This window comes from Cucumis sativus, chromosome 6 (genome assembly GCF_000004075.3).
Source record: "Cucumis sativus cultivar 9930 chromosome 6, Cucumber_9930_V3, whole genome shotgun sequence".
NCBI lineage: Eukaryota > Viridiplantae > Streptophyta > Magnoliopsida > Cucurbitales > Cucurbitaceae > Cucumis > Cucumis sativus.
Window position 1 is genome coordinate 6,686,863 of NC_026660.2, and position 17,746 is coordinate 6,704,608.

Here is a 17,746-nt window from a genome sequence, read left to right on the forward strand (position 1 = left end):
CACTTTGCCCCTTTTCACTTCTCTTATTTTGATAGTTTGAACATTTTGTTCCTTATTCTCTCTATTTTCTCTAATTCTTTTGATTTGCAGTAGCCAGAGCCCAACACACTCGGACAATAGTAACTGTTTTGATAATCTTTTTTAGATACACGAGCAAACAAAAAAGAAAATCGTGTTTAAATTTGCATTGATAATATACCATTTGAGTTTTAAAAAACCATAAACAGAATAATCACCAAACATGACTTTTAGAGACGTTTTTTATTATGAAAGTTGATGAATCTTCTGTGTTTACATAGGACATATGAAACTAAGGGTAAAGATTCGTGTGAAAACAAACAAAAATTTCAAAACCAAATGATTATATTTCGACTTTAAAGTTTTCATTGCAATAGGAAGCTTGAATATCACTTTAAACATAGAACCTTTGTTTTTTAGGGATCTTTTGTTTTATGAGAATCTGAGATTCATATAGAATGGGTATATAGATTATCGCTTTTGTTTTGTTGTAATGTAAGATGTCTAGACATTTGAAAATTTTCGAGCATCTTATAATATCTTTTAAAGAGAATATTTTGACAGTTTCATATGTCTTTATGAAACATGAGTTTTCTGAATTATCATATCAAGAGTAACAACGCTTTTTACCTTTTTAATCTTTTCGTCGATATAATTATAAATTTGACGTTTCTTTATTTTAATTTTATAATTAACGTAAATGTTATCAACTATGCATGTCTTTTGAAATACTCAAATTCAAATTTAAATGGTTCAAATTAGTACATATTATTTGGTCAAGAAAACTATATTAATTTTTAAATATAGACCTTTTAAAATTAATAAAAGCAAATACGTTAAATGAGTTTAAGGTAATTATTTTAAATGACAAAACTGTAGAAGTATTTACAACTATAACAAAATATATCAATGAAGGACTATTATTATCTACCATTAGTAGACGAATATAAATGTTTATCACTAATCGAGAGTAACATTTTACTATATTTGTAAATATTTTACTCTATTTTATCATATTTGAAAATATCTCTTAGGTTAAACTCATGTTAAATTAATGAATAGTCCTAAGAACAAATTGAAGATATTTTTGGCTAGAAATTCCATAAAACAAACAAAATTTTGCAAGTGTTCTCACACATCTTTAAAATATTTGCACAAAACAAACATGATTATCGAAGAATAGTCGTTCTCGAGAAAGGAAGACCCTTGGAGTGTAATGTCAAGAAAGGTTCAAAGTTGGATTTGGAAAAATTAACCTAACAAAACATTACACAATTGTTGTTTGAAGGTAGGAGTAAAGAGTAAAAAGTTTCGATATTTGTGATTTGGTTTGAGAGTAAAATTCTCATAAATACACACACTTTAATATTTAGATAAATATGTGAAGAAAATTAGGAAGTAGTTGGTTTTAGTTGAGTGGCTTTCTTCTTTCTCCTCCGTTTCAATTTCATCTTTGTGGCTTTTGCAGTGAAAAAACGAACACCAAAATCCTCACGCCTCAGAAAAGGCGGCGATTTCCAAGCTCCTTCTCCTCGTTTCCTCCGCCCCTTTCTTCATTCTCTTCCCCTTTTTATATCTTTCTCTTCTTTTCTCTTTTCTTTCATTTTCCCATCTCTCCTTTTTCCCATTTACTCCCTTCTTCTTTCTCACACACAATGTCCTTCTCTTCATCACTCAAAATCCTCCAACCCCTTCCTCTTAACTCCACCAGATCCAATGACAAACCCCTTTTATTTGATCCCTTTAGATCCACCTCCAAGTTTCTTGGATCTCGATTTCGTCTCCCTTCTCTCTCTAAATCCAATACTCGTTGTCGATCTTCCCCTGTTGTTGCCGTTTCCGATGTTGTCAAGGAGAAGAAGCTCAAACCCAGTTCCAATTTGGTACTTTTTTTTTTTTTTTTTTTTTTTAATTCTAGATTCTGAATTTGTTGTATTGATTGATTTGTTATTTGGGTTTTTAATGTCCTGCAAATTATGGGGGGATTTGGTAATGTTGCATGACATTTTAGCTTTAACGATTTTGCTTTTGTTGGTTTTGGTTTCCCTGTTGTTATTTTCTTTTGGAAAATTGGATGGTTTGATTGAGATTGTCTTTTTGAAATTGGAAGTTATATTGTTCTTTTGTCCCATCAGTGGAATTAAAATTTTACTCTACTGAAGCTTTTGTGTGCATTGCTTTGCTGCATGAAGCATCTTGGTTTAAAAGTTCTTCACTTTTTTTGGTTCCTTTTATTGTCTCCACACAGCTGATTACAAAAGAAGAGGGTTTGGTACTCTATGAGGACATGATATTAGGCAGAGAATTTGAGGATATGTGTGCACAGATGTATTACAGAGGCAAAATGTTTGGTTTTGTTCACCTTTACAATGGCCAAGAAGCTGTTTCCACTGGGTTCATCAAGCTTCTTACACAGAGGGATACTGTAGTAAGCACTTATCGTGATCACGTTCATGCTCTCAGTAAGGGAGTTCCATCTCGTGAGGTCATGAGTGAGCTTTTTGGAAAGACCACTGGGTGCTGCCGTGGCCAAGGTGGCTCAATGCATATGTTCTCAAAAGAACATAATCTGATTGGGGGATTTGCCTTCATTGGAGAAGGCATACCAGTGGCCACTGGTGCTGCATTCACGTCTAAATACAAGAGAGAAGTTTTAAAAGAGGCAGACTGTCAAGATGTGACATTGGCATTTTTCGGGGATGGAACTTGCAACAATGGCCAGTTCTTCGAGTGCTTGAACATGGCAGCTCTGTGGAAATTGCCAATCGTATTTGTTGTGGAGAATAATCTTTGGGCAATTGGAATGTCGCATTTGAGGGCTACTTCAGATCCTGAGATTTGGAAAAAAGGTCCTGCATTTGGAATGCCTGGTGTTCATGTTGATGGTATGGATGTTTTGAAGGTGAGAGAGGTTGCAAAGGAGGCAATTGGAAGAGCCAGAAGAGGAGAAGGACCGACTCTCGTGGAATGTGAAACCTATAGGTTTAGAGGACACTCTCTGGCTGATCCAGATGAACTCCGTGACCCAGGTTAGTGCTCTTAAATCCATACCTACAATTGGGTCTGTCATATTCAAAATATGCCTTTGCTTGGCCTTCTTGACATTTATTATTACGGCTAGTCAAAGTTCCTTAATTCATTTCTCGTGAATATGATAGCTGATCTCTTAATTCGTACTCCATCATAGCCATTTAAGGATAATTCATTCAGGGTTGTTAATGAGCTGCACCGCTTGCAATTCACTCATTAGTTAACTCGAAATTTTTTCTCATTTGTTAATTAGATTTTTTGTTTTTCTTTATTTTTTAAATGGAATCAACTAACTTTGATTGAAAAAAAAAATGTAAGAATACAAGGACATACGTCCACCAAAGCACCCCTTCTAAAGAAAGGGCTTCCACAACTGAGTAAGATATTACTTAGAGAATAATTACAAAAGAAAAAAAAGCTTTGAAACTGAAGCACGAAGCGAGACATGAAGACTCACGAGGAATCAAATCTCACTCGTGTTCCTGTTCAAACCTCTAAACACACTAGTGTTCCTCTTCCCTCGAATATCCCACAATAAAGCTGATTCTTCATAGATGATAGAAATTGATGTCCCCATCAGGTTCTTCATTGTACCTTACACGCACAAATGTAGTAGTTTCTTATCTAAGTATAGTAACTCCGGAAAGTACAAAGGATTAAGAATTCCCTGATTTAACCATTGCAGATGAGAAGGCTCGTTATGCTGCCAGAGATCCCATTGCAGCTTTGAAGAAGTACATGTTGGAGAATAAACTAGCCAATGAACAGGAGCTAAAGGCAATAAAGGATAAGATAGTTGAGGTGGTTGAGGAGGCAGTTCAATTTGCAGATGAAAGCCCCCATCCAGCAAGAAGCCAGTTATTAGAGAATGTCTTTGCCGATCCTAAAGGCTTTGGAATTGGGCCTGATGGAAAGTACAGATGTGAGGATCCCAAGTTCACAGAAGGAACTGCACATGTCTAAACTTCACGAACTTTGTTGTCTATCTAAGTCTTTTTATTTATTTTTATTTGTTTTCTTTACTGTTCCTGTTGGGTTATTTTCTGATTATTTGTAATTGAATGTTAAATTAGCTTTTTTCTGAAGCAACTAGGAATTTCCTTCCTTTCTTCAGGTTGTGCTGTAGTTTTTTTTTTCTTTCTTTTTCTTCTTTTTCTTTTTACCAATTTTGATTTAGTGTATGATACAAACATTCCTCTACTAATCTAGTTATGTGGGAGATGGAAGCATTGTTTAATGCTTTACATATTATGATCATGAGCAGTTTAAACGCTATCGTAGTTTTGGAACTTTTATACTTCATACTTCATATTCTGTTTTCATCCTTCTACTCTGGTTTTTGCTCCTTTTGCCCTAAATTTAATTAGGCCGAGGTGTAAAGTTTTGAAGGTTTCAACTGTAGTTTGTCTTCTCAAGTATTTTTTCAAACATGAAAGTTGAAGCACATCTATAATAATGTTTGGATTTGGATTCAAGGGAGAATTTCCTCAGTCAGTGGACGGAGTTGCTCCATATGTAGCTCAATGCATGCACTTAGTGTTTGGTATGCATTCTCTCCTTTACGATTGTACATGTGTCTGAATTGAGAGCCTTTCACTTTTTAGATAAGATTTGAGAGTCTTTCAGCTTTCCAGTTATTAGCCAAAATAAAAAATAATAAAGGTAATTTAACATCCTCCCAATTAGAATCGATTATATGGTTTGACATGATTATGAAATAATTACAATCAATTTTGCACATCTTTAATGAGTCTAGAGATCCACTCAAGCTTTAATTTTTTTGGTTTTAAATGATTAAATTTTATTTTAAAAGATTAAAAACATCTTTTGAGTGATTTTGAAAATAGAAAAATGACTTAACTAATTTTACAGTCCTTTATAAAACAAGTACAGTCTATACTTCTAAAAAGGAAAGAATTATCAATTTTTCTGCAATTGTATATCTGAGAATGCATTATTTATTTAGATAAAATGAGGAATGGATTTGGACCAGAAGTTGCTTTCATAGTTCTTTTCACAAGAAAAACAACAAAAATTTTAGCATTAAACGTCCAAGGTACATCTGCTTGCCTTAAGAATCTGTGATTAAAATTTCAAGTAACTAAAGTTGAAAAAATCAACCAAAAAAAGGAAAAGATAAAGATAAAACCAAGAGAGCTATTTCTTGACATGAAATAACCAAAGAATTATAAGGTAATATTGTGAGTATAGAAAATAAGCTTACAATTTAAGAGCAGCTATTGCTTCAGGTTTAAAATCAACTCGGAGACCCAATACACGCCTAACCTCTGCTGGAGTAAGTCTCCATGTCATAGGTCCCGAGTTCTCTCCCCAGAAGTCTAGAATCTCTGAAACCTTCTCTAAATTGAGAATCGTGGCCATTTGAGTGAGACGAGCAAACTTATCTCGAACTGTTCTTTGAGTCATGCTGGAAAAGTGGCTTACTAATGCCCTTGCATCTCTGTCAAGTTGAAGCCCTCCAAGCTGACTAAACCTTTTCTGCACCATAATCACTTCAAGCCTTTTGACAATAAAGTCGATGACCAAATGCACGAATGAGTCGTAATTGTTGGCAGTCATTAGAGGCTGAAGCCATGCCACATTGGTTTCCACTGCATGGAGAAGTCTTTGGACCCATGGGTCATTCACTTCGTTATCAGCATACTCAGTCTCAGACAATTCATAGCTAATTGTTGCAACCGTATCTAAAACTGGGCGAATCCGTGGTGCTATAGTTCCAACTAATTGTTCCAGGCCAGCATTCAAAGCTTGCTTGAAAGTGTTGCTCATGTCACCCAATTCAGATAAACAAGATTTCACTTTTTCTCTTTCTGCGGGCGCAGGAAATACCTGGCAAAAGTGGTTCCAGACAATTTGTGTTAATTAACATATATTGGGAGAACACTGCAAAATCAGAACAAATTATGGGACCGGGCAGGTTCAGATGGAGCAAAGAACAGTAATTGAAGTATCCCAATCGAGACGTAATTAATTTCGGGGAGAGATGAAATATGAGAGAATAAAAAACACTACATGTCGATGTTGTCAACACACGATTGTCATTCCTTCATTGTGAAACTATTCATCCAGAGCTACTTCATAAGTCCCCATAAGAATTACACATTTCTATGGCTGAAAGTAGCATTGTATAGCATTACCGAATTATGAAGGTCTAGAACAAGGAAACAGACTAAAAAATTAGTGAAGACCAAATTCAGGGACAACAATTTGATTCCATCTTCTGAAGGTAAAAAAACTGACAAAAAGCTCTGAAGCTCTCAAACCTTCCCAAAACATTCCATCTCTCATCTCACTGTTATTAATTGATGTAAAGCTCTTGAAGAGGTCTGAGCTATACTCCCAGAATTCTCTAAACTAAAATTCTCCAAATCCCCTTGGCTTCCTATCCTCCCTAAATTCCATAAACTGCTGTTACTAACTTTCATGTTACTACAAAATTCGGCCTCACATTAGGGATGTCAGGATTATGGCAAGGTAATTCCTCCCTCTAGGTGTCAACGATAAAAAAGTTCTGTACTTATCTTTTGTCTATAAGCTAAATAATTTGAACAATTGAACCCTTTTTTTAGGAGTACTAATTTCATTAATGAATGTAATAAAAATGTGACGTCAATTGAAAAACAAAGAAAAAAACCTATAATATTTAGGGCTGTTTAATAGAACCCTTTTTTGTAACGGCTTCATTCTTTTTTGGCTTTTGTCATAGCTGCTTTGGTTTTAACTTCCTTATGTGATGAGTTGTTCTTCATTTGTTTTATGGGAGTATGATTTTTCTAAGGGCTTCCAGGCACAAAATGGTCCCTTCCTAGAAACAAAATAACTAAGGGCGCTATTTAATCTAATAACATATAATTGGAAACTACAGATTTAACGAAAAATAAAGCTTTATGTCATGTTTTAATTGTTTTTTGAGGTGTTTGGCAGCAGATTTAGAAAGTCCCAATTTAAAAAACTATTCAAAATGTGTTATATTTTGAAACTATATTATCAAATACGTCTCCAATAATATGTTTGGATCGGAAATCTGCTGTGATGGCACATCCACAGTATGAACTGGAAACATCCCCCCTAAGCCATGGATTTTCGGGAGTTTTTAATATTCCCGAATCAAAAGAAGCATCGATTGCTGAGGTTGGAAATACTGGGGTTTGGAAATCAGTTTTGGGCTTTGAACTTCGGAGGGAACCTCAAATATGAGAAGATTGACGAATGGGCCTCTTTCTCTCAGCTCATTCCTAGTCTTGGGTTGAGACTACACTTGGGAGACAAGGAGGGAATTAATGACTTCTACGATGAGGTTACACACTTGATAGTTTAACTACTCTTAAACAAGAATGGAGGATATATCCAACTCAACTAGTGAAACTAAAACAAAACATCAGTTGTGGAAACTGCAGTTTAATAAATTCACACAACAGACGTATCAGCCGTATGATGAGCTAAGTAATGTCAAAAGCAATACTCATTGGCCAAGAGTGTAATGCACACAACAGATTACGAAGTTAACAAAATGGGTTTGTCATCTCCAAGGACCTTTTAAACAATAAGCAAAGAAGGCATAAAACGTGAAAAATGGAAACTAAAAGTGTAAGAACAGCAGTAGTTATCTTTGAAGTAAATGTTAAGGTGAAGTATTATACCTCCGCACATTGCTCCTCAATCTCATGTTTCAGTTTCAAAACATATTCACTACTCACGTCCATGTTATTCAAGGCTGTTGCAATCTCTGTCCCTGTCTTTTGTACACCAACACCCCCCAAAAATAGTTTTGCGCCTAAATTTGGTTCTCGCATTTTTTGTTGTAAGGCCTCTTGGTACTCATTGCTCAATAGACTACTAGCACCACTCAGAACTGCAATCAATGAGCTGATATTCGAAGTGGAAATTGCACGTCTTAAGCAACTCTGTAGAACATAGAACACGTCGTCCACCATAGAAGTTGTAAGACTATCAGGCACCGGCTCATCTATCTTGATTGCTTTTCTCACATTTTCAACCATGAAAAATCCCTCCAGAATCACATAAAATCCTGTGATATCTTGAACTGCTTTACTAAAACTTCCACTTCTGAAAGCCTTTGTAGCTCGGGGAACCAACTCTGGATCTATAGAACTCAAACCCTTGATTTTGGAGACCATGAATTCAGTGTAATCCTCACCTAACTGCATCAACATCAACAATTCTTCCAAGTATAACTCGACCTCCCTAGGATCAGGTCCTTCTGGTCCACCAACAGCTAGCAAATTCTTATTTTGAGCATTGATTTCAGACGACAACTGAGCCAATTTCCTATATTCCATATACTTCTTCAAGAGTAAAGATCCACGCGAATCGCACTCCTCCTGAAGTTCACATATTGCATATACAATCCCATCCTCACCACAAAGACTCCTCAAAATCTCATCATTTTCTTCTATAGCCAAAACAATATCCTTGAACAAATTCGTCAAACCCCCAACAAAATTAATTTGGTTTTGATTGCTTCCCACATTATGATTTTGGTATTGCTGCTCCATCAGCTCCACCAAATTCTCAAACTCAAGCCTAGACCTCATTCCAATCACCTTCTTCAAGTACCCAACATAAACCTGCAACCCTTCCTCCTCCAAACCTAACGGAGAGTAAAGCCGTATGAATCGCAAGATCATTGAATGATCCCGTTGATCCACAGCCGCAGAGAGCTTCTTCCTAACAATTCCCTCCAACAGTTTCTTCGATTCCAACAATTGTTCCCTCTGATCCGACCCAGAATCCTTGTACTTATCATCAATTTGGAGAAACGTCTGCACATACTTAGCCGCAGATTCATAATCCTCGGAATCAAGCGCTTTCTTAACTCCTTCAATACAATTCCCTCTCTCAACAATGGCATCGATACGAAGCAAGGTGGAATTAACCCGCGACTGGGCGAGATCAAGATCGCGAACCTTGGCACTAACCTGGTCAGCAAGGTCACAAGTGGATGTGACATTGGAGAGCATATAATCGGCATCGGCTTCAACAATGCCGATGACTTCAGCAGAGCGTTGAAGCTGGACAAGCTGCTTGTCGAGGTCGGAGCGTTGAGAGAGAAGATTGTCGAGATTGAGGTCTAGGGCACGCTGGTAAGCAATACATTCATGAAGAAGACGAGTCATGGCTCCGACGTCGGTGAGGGTTCGAATGTGTTCGAGTGCTTCCGTTGAGCCGAATTTGATGGAGTCTTGATGATCGAGGTGATGGTCATCTTCGATGGCGGTGATAGAGCCGGTGGGAGTGGAAGCCATATCCTGGAGATCTGGGTCTCAAGGTGAAAAGCCTTCTTCTTCTTCTTCTACAAATGAACTCAAGCTGCTTCTTTAACTATTCCATTTCCATTTCCATTTGCAACCATGAACAAGAACATACAGAAATCGAGTTTCGTCTTACCGGCAGTTTGACGAAGAATAGCTTAAGTTTTTGTTTTGGATTAATGGACCTATTTGAAGAAAAATTGAATTTTTAGATTACATTAAGTGAACCGTGAAGATACAATTTTTACCTTTACTATTTGTACACAATAATTTAATTAGAAGTTTCCTTTTCAAATGTGAATTTGTTGTTTATTTGCTACAATTTATTCAGATTTTAAATATAATAAAAAAAACCACAAAATGTTGACAAGTCCCAAAATGTGTGTGTAAACATTTTGTTAATAATTTTATACACAATTCCTCGAGATTAAATGGGTTTTCATTGTAAATACGAACACATCACACACATGCATTAGTAGTCAATCTATCGAAAAAATTAAAAACGGACCATTTACTAAAAAAATCACAAGTTCTAGCCAAAACTCATTAATCTTCATTAACATGGATTGACCTCATGAATTTCAAAATCATGAATCTCAATCAAAATAAATCATTTTTTTTTTCAATCTTTCCACAACATTCTTTTTTTCTCTATCTCACTTGTATCTTCTCCACTCTTTTTTTACTCGAGCACTGCAAACCAAAATGTGCAATCTAAATCTAAACTTAGGATCTTTTCAAGGTTGATTCTTAAATTTTGGTTTAAAGAAAATTAGAGTTCAGTCTATAGAATTTAAGTGTCCCACTATTTGATAAAATCCCTATAAATTGTTCCTAAAAAAAACTGTATCTTTTTTTCTTGACAGCGGCTTTCCAAAGCAAATCATAAAGTAAAATCAGTTTCTACGTTGGAGCGAGGAGAGAGAGCTAAAACCCATTAGGACACATTGAAAAAGCAATGGAAGAGTACTTCAAATTCTTACATTTCAGTCCTACCATTTCGTATATGCTTAAATTGACTTTCTATGTGTTTAAAAAAAAAATGTTTATAAATACTTAAAAATCCAATCCAAAATGCACCAAGTAGTCCCTTCTTCCCTAAGAAAAAGATAAAAGATTAATATATATATATATATATATATATATAATAAGGGATATTTCTTGCGAGAGGCGTGGTTCCTTAGTAATTTTCTCACATTGATAACGCCAAATTCATTTTGCTTGGAGGGCTCTATTCCGATCGTTTCAGCCGAGCCCTTCTTTCTCCTTGGGATGAAGGAGATTTTCCTAGTCGACAAGATGAAGACTCTTACCATCATTGTTACCTTTGCAGAGGAAGTTTCTGAATAATTCTTCCGTAGTGTTCATTACTTTAGTTGGCCTTCAAAGTTAAAATAAAGAAATGATCTCAAAGAGTGACTTTTTATTCATATACAAATGATCAAAAGAATCAGTCAATTTATAGAAGGATGGCTGCTCAAGAGAATTACAAGTAGCAGAAACCGATTAACTAGCCCACTCTTGTTAAACAATAATCAAATTTAATACAAAACTACCGGCCAAGAAAATCCAAAGTAGAGACTTCTATGCAATGAATCTAAGAATGGCTGCTATTTATGATTGAATATTCCTTATGATAGATTTTAACACCCTCAAAACAAAACTTTGCAAGATTCTAATATAGCTAGATCAAACTCATAATTGATTTAAAACAATTAAACAAGATGAGATTTCTTTCTAACTTGTGCAAGAAGACTAACTGCATTTAAGATTCGCTCCTTTCCAAACCTTCTCTAACAACAAGCTTCCTGTTGTTGTACTCCTACAATGAAAGAGAGGAAAGGGTCAAAACAACAAAAATGGAATTCCAAAGTCGAACTCCAAAGGATATAGAGAGAGAATTTTACTGTTCCATCCAAAGAAATCGATGCATCACGCTCTGCAGCTGAAGAAAACGATAGAAACCCGTAAACGCGGCTTTTTCCAGCTCTACGATCGTTCAAAACTTTTGCACTGACCACAGTTCCAAATCTGCTAAAAAGGTTCCTCAGGTCTCCAGGTTTGACATCCCACGAAAGATTTCCAACATACACTTTGTAAGGACTTTCATATATTATATTCTTCTTGGGTGATGAATGCAAGTTATTAAGGTTCCTCTTTTTGGAATTCATATCAACTGCAAATCTAACGCGCATTTCACGTCCCCCAACATCCTTCAAAATAATAAATTTTATCTTTGAATGATACTGAATAAGCTAAGATTAAAACAAACTTATACTTAATTTGACACTAACAGAACCATCTAATGCTGTAATTGAAACTTTAGCCGAGTTTATTGAACCCATTGTGACATAGCCACATCCTTTGCTTATGCCTGTCTCTGGATTCCGAGAAACCTGAGTCCAAGTTATGGAGAAACAAATCAATACCATTCAAAACATGAAAAGAAATATAAAAAACTATTGGAGATCATTCTGTTGTTTAGTGCAGTTAACTAATTTGGTTTACTGTTTTTGTCAACAAAAAGTGGGTTTTGTGATTTTGTTGTGTATTATTAACTTCCATCTTCAAGAACAGTGTACAGTGCAAGAGGGAGGAAGAGAAAAAACCAATGCTCAAACACATTCCATTTTACTCAAGGCAGATATGCAAATTGAGGCCTGCCTTTCAAGAATAACAATTATAATAACAGTTGGAATTTCGTAAATTTATTTCTATAGTGCTTCGAATGACCAAGTACAGAATCTCGCTAGCAAATCAAGGTCCATGGGCAACGTGCCATAGTGAGAGTTTGGGGCAAACCCCTCAAAACTAAATTATTTATATATTTATCATCTTTTGGTTATCTACGCTTTTGTCTCTAGAGTTTAAAATGCGCACTAGTATAAACTCTCTAATCCTAGAGGCATCTCTTGAATTATTCTCTCTAGTAAAACTGTTTAGTGAATCGACTCTATTGTTTATGTTTTTCTGTTTTCTTTGTTTGCCAACTCCATAACAACATTCAAACTTCCAAATTCGGATAATGCCTTCTGAATTTCAATTCAATTTTGTTGTTTAGTGTAGTTAACTAATTTGGTCTAATGTTTTTATCAACAATAAGTGGGTTATTGATTTCGTTGTGTATTGACTTCAATCTCCAAGAACAATGTACAATCCAAGAAAGAAAAAGGAAAAAAAAAATGCTCAACAAAGGCAGATGAGCAAATTGAGGACTGCATATCAAGAATAATGATTATGACAGCATTCAAAATTCCAAATTCGGGGAAATGCTTTCTGAATTCCAGTTCAATTTACTCTAACTTTCAAACTAATCATTTAAGGAAATTCCATACAGAAATAGAAGTAAATATATTGTTCTGGAAAACTAAAACGAATGAGCAAACCACAAAGACGCGGAAGGAAAACAAAAAACAAAAAATCGTATCTACCTCAGCAGCCAAGACTGTGCCATAAGGTTTAAACATCTCAACCAGCTCCGCAATGTCGCAACTCCTCGGCAAATTACAAACGTATAGCTCACAAGGACGTGCTAGCTTTTTCACTTCCTGATTTGAAAGGCTGCCTTCGCTCTTAACATCACCTTCCACAATGGCCTCCTCCGTAAGCGCAGATTCATTGTCAAGAACAGTGAAAAGCACTGGAAACCTTTCCCCATGGTTATGCCTTAGGGAAACGAGCTTCGTGTAGTCGAAGTGAAAGGATGAATGGAAAGAGTGCAGTTGTTTGAATGTACAGTAACTTGGAGATTTATGTTTGAGGATCCATAGAGAAGGAGAAGGAGAAGAAGAAGAAGAGAAGGTTAAGGAGGTCGCAAGGTTAGCCATGGCGGAGATGAAGAAGAAGCTTCGTTTCCTCTTTCTCTCCCACCGTGGGCGTATGGATTAGCTTTGGATAGCGCCATTGACGGATTAAAACCGGGTCGGGTCATAAACCGGAAGAAATATAATCCGTCTCAATGTTTGAAATGTCATATGACACAAAAATAAAAAGAAGAATCAAATTAGACTTAGAATAGGTGAAAGGTGTTAACCGACGTCGTGGTTTGTTCGACACTTTTTCTTACTCTTGGAATAATGGGTGACTTAAAATAGAGTTGATTGAAACTCAAGGTGTTTGATCAAAGATAAGGAGAGGTTTGATCGGTGTTGATTTGAAAAAAAATACAAACTGACAACACTTTAAAATTTTTTCAAAAACTTCAACTAACTTAAACGACCAGCTTGTAATTGACCATCATTTGTTTGGTAGTGGTTTGATTGGAAAACCGACTCTGACTTATCGATACTCACCTCTACTTGGAAGACAAACACATCAATACTCAAAACATATTTAGTTAAATTAATTCTAAACTCTTTTCAAGCACGTTTGAGTATTCCTTCAACCTCCATAGTTTTTTATGAAATTTTGGTAGATGGTAGACATTTAAAAAAATAGTAGATTTAAAATAATATTGTGTAGTCTAAGAATAATCTTTGTACAAATCAATTTTAATCAACCTTTTGTTTCAATTATTCTAATAATTTATTTTATAGGTTGAACTAGAAATGCTGTTAGCAATTATGTCTACAATATTAGTTGGAGATCAACATCGTGTCAATATGTTACACGTTACATGTATACTAACATATGTATTATATTCGTTTTAAACTTCATCATATGTCTGTCATTATATTGTTGGCTATCATAACATTGGTTTTGATGTTAGTTTATAGTTGTCATCACATATATCAATGAGAAAAGTTTAGTTTTTTTTTTGTGTTAATTAATTACTAACTAAAAGTTGGTATCAGACAGATTTTATTTAGAAAAGTTTACAAATTTTATGATAATAGAATCCATGACACTTATATTTTCAAATTTTCAAAACTATTAAATTTAAAAGCATATTATCTTCACATTTGTTAAATTTACAATATGCAAAAAATAGATTCTATCAACGATTTTTTTAAAAAGAAATTTTTTTGTCATCTAATACAATTTTCATTTTCTTTAATTCTCATTTGGAAACTAAGAAACTAAAGTGTCACTTAAATCAAATTTAAAAAGAAAAAGAGAATAGTAGTTACATTTTTCCTAATAAAATAACAATACAAGGACTAGATTGTTTTTTACTTTGGTACCAAATTTACATAAAGACAATATACTGATTGGAAACTACATTATGAGGGAAGATCAACTGAGCTTCACCTGTTATCAACGTTGAATTTCCATTCGAGGAAGAGATCGATGACTTGCAAATTAAGAGAAATAGTTATGTATCAGTATGGGTGATGGCGGTCACAAGCAATTTGATACTTAAGTCCAGTCAAAAAGCACAACAGTGATCAACAAATTTTAATGTAAGAAGAATATGAATTAACTCGTATATATGATGATATAATTATGTATTTATGATTAAGAAAGCTAAGATAGAAGAGTTTTTGGATTGAACGTAACATGCTCGTTTTTCAAAGTTAGAGGAGAGAATGAAGGCTTATACAAGGAGTAGACAAGATGGAAGGTTAAGTTGCCCTTGAGATTAAAGACTAATAAGTCGAGAGGAATAACTGAGTTGCACCCTCCTTTCACTATTTTACTTGAATGACCCTTGACCAAAGTTTTTAAGCCATCACCTGTTCGTTACAAGCTTTGATAGTAGCTCAATTTTATCTTTTTATAAAAAAAACTAATAAAGTTATTAAATTATATTTTAATATTGTAAATATTATTTTCTTTAACAAAAAAAAAAGAAAGAAAAAGGAAAAAACACTTGTTTTTTTGTTAGTCATTATATTTTTATATGGTTGGAAAAAGGAATAAATAAATAAAAACAAGAGCCATGAAGGAATGAAAGGTAAATGTGTATTTTATTTTTTCTCTGGAATAAGGAGAAAACTATAGAGAGAGAGAGAGAGAGAGAGAGAGAAAAGAGAAGATATTTATCCATAAGCTAAGCATTGAGTGTGTTATTACAAAACCCTTTTATCCAATCAAACACTATCCATTTCAATCCTCTCTCATTTCCTCAACTCTCATAGCATTATCCAAATTGATTGTGAAATGAGTGGCTCTCTATCTTCATAACTTTAACACAATTTATATAACCCAACACACCAAAAACCATCTCCAAAAAAGGGAAATAAACCAAAACACATAAACACCTGTCTACAAAACAAAAGGAAAAAAACCCCAACACCAAAATCTTCACTTTCTTTCTTGCAGAAATTACCTTCTTCTTGTGCGTGAATATTTTGAGTGTGTGAGGCATTCATCAATGGCTTCTTCTTCTTCATCCACATTTGCTCTCTCTTCCTCCTCCACCCTCCTCGATTCTAAGGCCCCTCGACAATCCGCTTCCCCGTCATCCACCGTCCCGCTCCCCACTCTCCCCTCACCCCCTACTCCCTTGTCCCAGATCCGCCCTTGGAAGTCCACTGCCTATTGTGAGAATTATTCTACTATATATATTAATATATCATTTAAATTTAGCAGATCTTAAGTTAACTATATTGATTTTGTACGGATTATAGGTCGGAAGATTGCTCGCAATGTGATGGGGATGGCGACCGGAGAAGTCCCAGCTGAAGTGGCGGCCGGGGAGCTGGCGGAGATGCCTGAAATTGTCAAAAAAGTTCAAGAAGCTGTATGCCAGATTTGTTTTTTTGAAAGACGAAAAAGAAAAGTTAATTACATTATTATTAATGGGTTGGATTTTGTTTTGGTTCAGTGGGATAAGGTTGAAGATAAGTATGCTGTGAGCTCACTTGCTGTCTCCGGCTTTGTGGCCCTTTGGGCCTCCGCTGGCGTTGTCTCCGTAAGCATTTTGATTCTGTATGAGTTGTAAATAAGTATAGTTGATCAAGAGCATAAAATAAGGGTCTTATATTAAATTTTGCAAAATTTGTACATTAATCTATTTTTATATATATCTGCAGGCAATTGATAGGCTTCCTCTAGTTCCTGGCCTGCTTGAGCTTGTGGGAATTGGCTACACTGGGGTAAGTTTCTACATAATTTAATCCCAATTATATACTTCTAAATTTATAGCATACAATTTAGTTTAATGGCCATATTTGCATTTTGTGTATAATTATATGTGCAGTGGTTTGCATACAAGAATCTGATTTTCAGACCAGACAGGTAATAAGTTCTAATAACACACCTTTTTTTTTTTTTTTAATTAAACACCATGATTATATTATATTGAAGATGTTTATTTATTTATTATATTGTTGTTTGATTTTAAAAAAAAATACATTTTGATAAATTTTTATAGGGAAGCATTATTGCAGAAACTAAAGGAAACTTACAGTGAGATAATAGGGAGCAGCTAAAGAAGAGTATTGATGTTGTTGTGTGTGTTCAGAGAGGGGATTTAATTATTGAATAATAAAAAAAATATAATTAATTAATTGCTGTTTTTGCATTGCATTATTGCAACTATATTTGCATGAAAAAATTGTAACTCTTCTTTTTACCCACCCTTTTTTGTTCTCTTCATATATTATCTCTTATGTAATTGCCCTAACTGATCAATATCCCAATCTTTATGTGCTTTCCTTTTACTACCTAGCTACCTCTTATATTGCTCTCCAATTATTCCAATTTTACACAAACACTTTTTCAAGCCACCTAGGGACTACACCCTTTTAGTGTGTATTGTATAAGATTGATTGTTCGGTGATGTTTTCCTTTTGAACTTTGTTTTCTCAAGGAAACAATGTAATTGTTATTTTTCTTAAACATAATTTAAATAAGTTAGTAGAGAGATCACTTAAATGATACAATTACAAACGTCTAAACCTATATAAAAAATTTTATATTTTAAATCGTAAGCAACAAAAGAAACACATTCAAAATTCAAGAAAAATGATGATCTCTCTTAATTTTTCTTCATTGACACACCAATAATACGTTAGGTATGTTTAGCTCGTTTACTTTATAGGTTGATCATAAATAACTCGACTCCATTAAAATTTATACACTATAGGCTGGTTCGAGTGAACAGTCACTCTCCTCCTACTCATAAACTATAGATTATAAATAATGTTAGTTTGGCTAAAACCTAAAGCATTGATGGGCCTTGTGGTTGGAGACTTTGGCCCAATATAATAAAACAATAATATGTTTCAAATTAATTGGGAAATAAAAAAGTGGTTTTTATTTATTTAAGAGAATAGGGTGCTCTTTTTCTTATATAATTATTTATCATATTTCATACCATCTTTTTTATTTTTTTAACAATATTAAATATAATAAAATAATCTATAGCTTATTTAAACATTCTTATATATTTTTTTAAAGATATTTATAGCAAAATTTCATTTAAAAAAAATTATCTAAATATTTATATAAACACGTCATTTTAATCTAATATATAACATATTAAATTTGTTTTAGACCGAATTTTGAATCTCAACCAT

General features: G+C 34.4%; 4 protein-coding genes across 6 annotated transcripts; 2 read left to right on the forward strand and 2 right to left on the reverse strand.

The window, feature by feature from the left end:
* Positions 1-1,413: 1,413 nt before the first annotated feature.
* LOC101215598 (pyruvate dehydrogenase E1 component subunit alpha-3, chloroplastic) lies at positions 1,414-4,323 on the forward strand. Its single transcript, XM_004140482.3, has 3 exons — positions 1,414-1,901; positions 2,267-3,047; positions 3,734-4,323. Exons 1-3 carry the CDS (start codon positions 1,674-1,676, stop codon positions 4,009-4,011), a joined length of 1,287 nt encoding a protein of 428 aa, XP_004140530.1. The 5' UTR covers positions 1,414-1,673; the 3' UTR covers positions 4,012-4,323.
* Positions 4,324-5,031: 708 nt separating this feature from the next.
* LOC101221847 (conserved oligomeric Golgi complex subunit 4) lies at positions 5,032-9,586 on the reverse strand. The gene is made up of 2 exons (XM_004140589.3): positions 7,710-9,586; positions 5,032-5,898 (listed from the first exon to the last, which is right to left on the reverse strand). The coding sequence occupies exons 1-2, from the start codon at positions 9,333-9,335 to the stop codon at positions 5,269-5,271; spliced, it is 2,256 nt and encodes a 751-aa protein (XP_004140637.1). The 5' UTR covers positions 9,336-9,586; the 3' UTR covers positions 5,032-5,268.
* Positions 9,587-10,263: 677 nt separating this feature from the next.
* On the reverse strand, positions 10,264-13,240 carry LOC101215358 (28 kDa ribonucleoprotein, chloroplastic). Of its 3 annotated transcripts, none has more exons than XM_011658519.2 (5): positions 12,773-13,240; positions 11,636-11,737; positions 11,249-11,554; positions 11,102-11,163; positions 10,264-10,722 (listed from the first exon to the last, which is right to left on the reverse strand). In XM_011658519.2, the coding sequence occupies exons 1-4, from the start codon at positions 13,166-13,168 to the stop codon at positions 11,107-11,109; spliced, it is 861 nt and encodes a 286-aa protein (XP_011656821.1). In that variant the 5' UTR covers positions 13,169-13,240; the 3' UTR covers positions 10,264-10,722; positions 11,102-11,106. The 3 variants fall into 3 exon arrangements, with proteins under 3 accessions (XP_011656821.1, XP_011656820.1, XP_004140529.1); XM_011658518.2 differs by having other exon boundaries at positions 11,084-11,163; XM_004140481.3 differs by lacking the exon at positions 10,264-10,722 and having other exon boundaries at positions 10,745-11,163.
* Positions 13,241-15,352: 2,112 nt separating this feature from the next.
* On the forward strand, positions 15,353-16,891 carry LOC101215113 (protein CURVATURE THYLAKOID 1B, chloroplastic). Its single transcript, XM_004140480.3, has 6 exons — positions 15,353-15,766; positions 15,854-15,966; positions 16,051-16,137; positions 16,259-16,321; positions 16,426-16,463; positions 16,600-16,891. Exons 1-6 carry the CDS (start codon positions 15,598-15,600, stop codon positions 16,655-16,657), a joined length of 528 nt encoding a protein of 175 aa, XP_004140528.1. The 5' UTR covers positions 15,353-15,597; the 3' UTR covers positions 16,658-16,891.
* Positions 16,892-17,746: the final 855 nt, after the last annotated feature.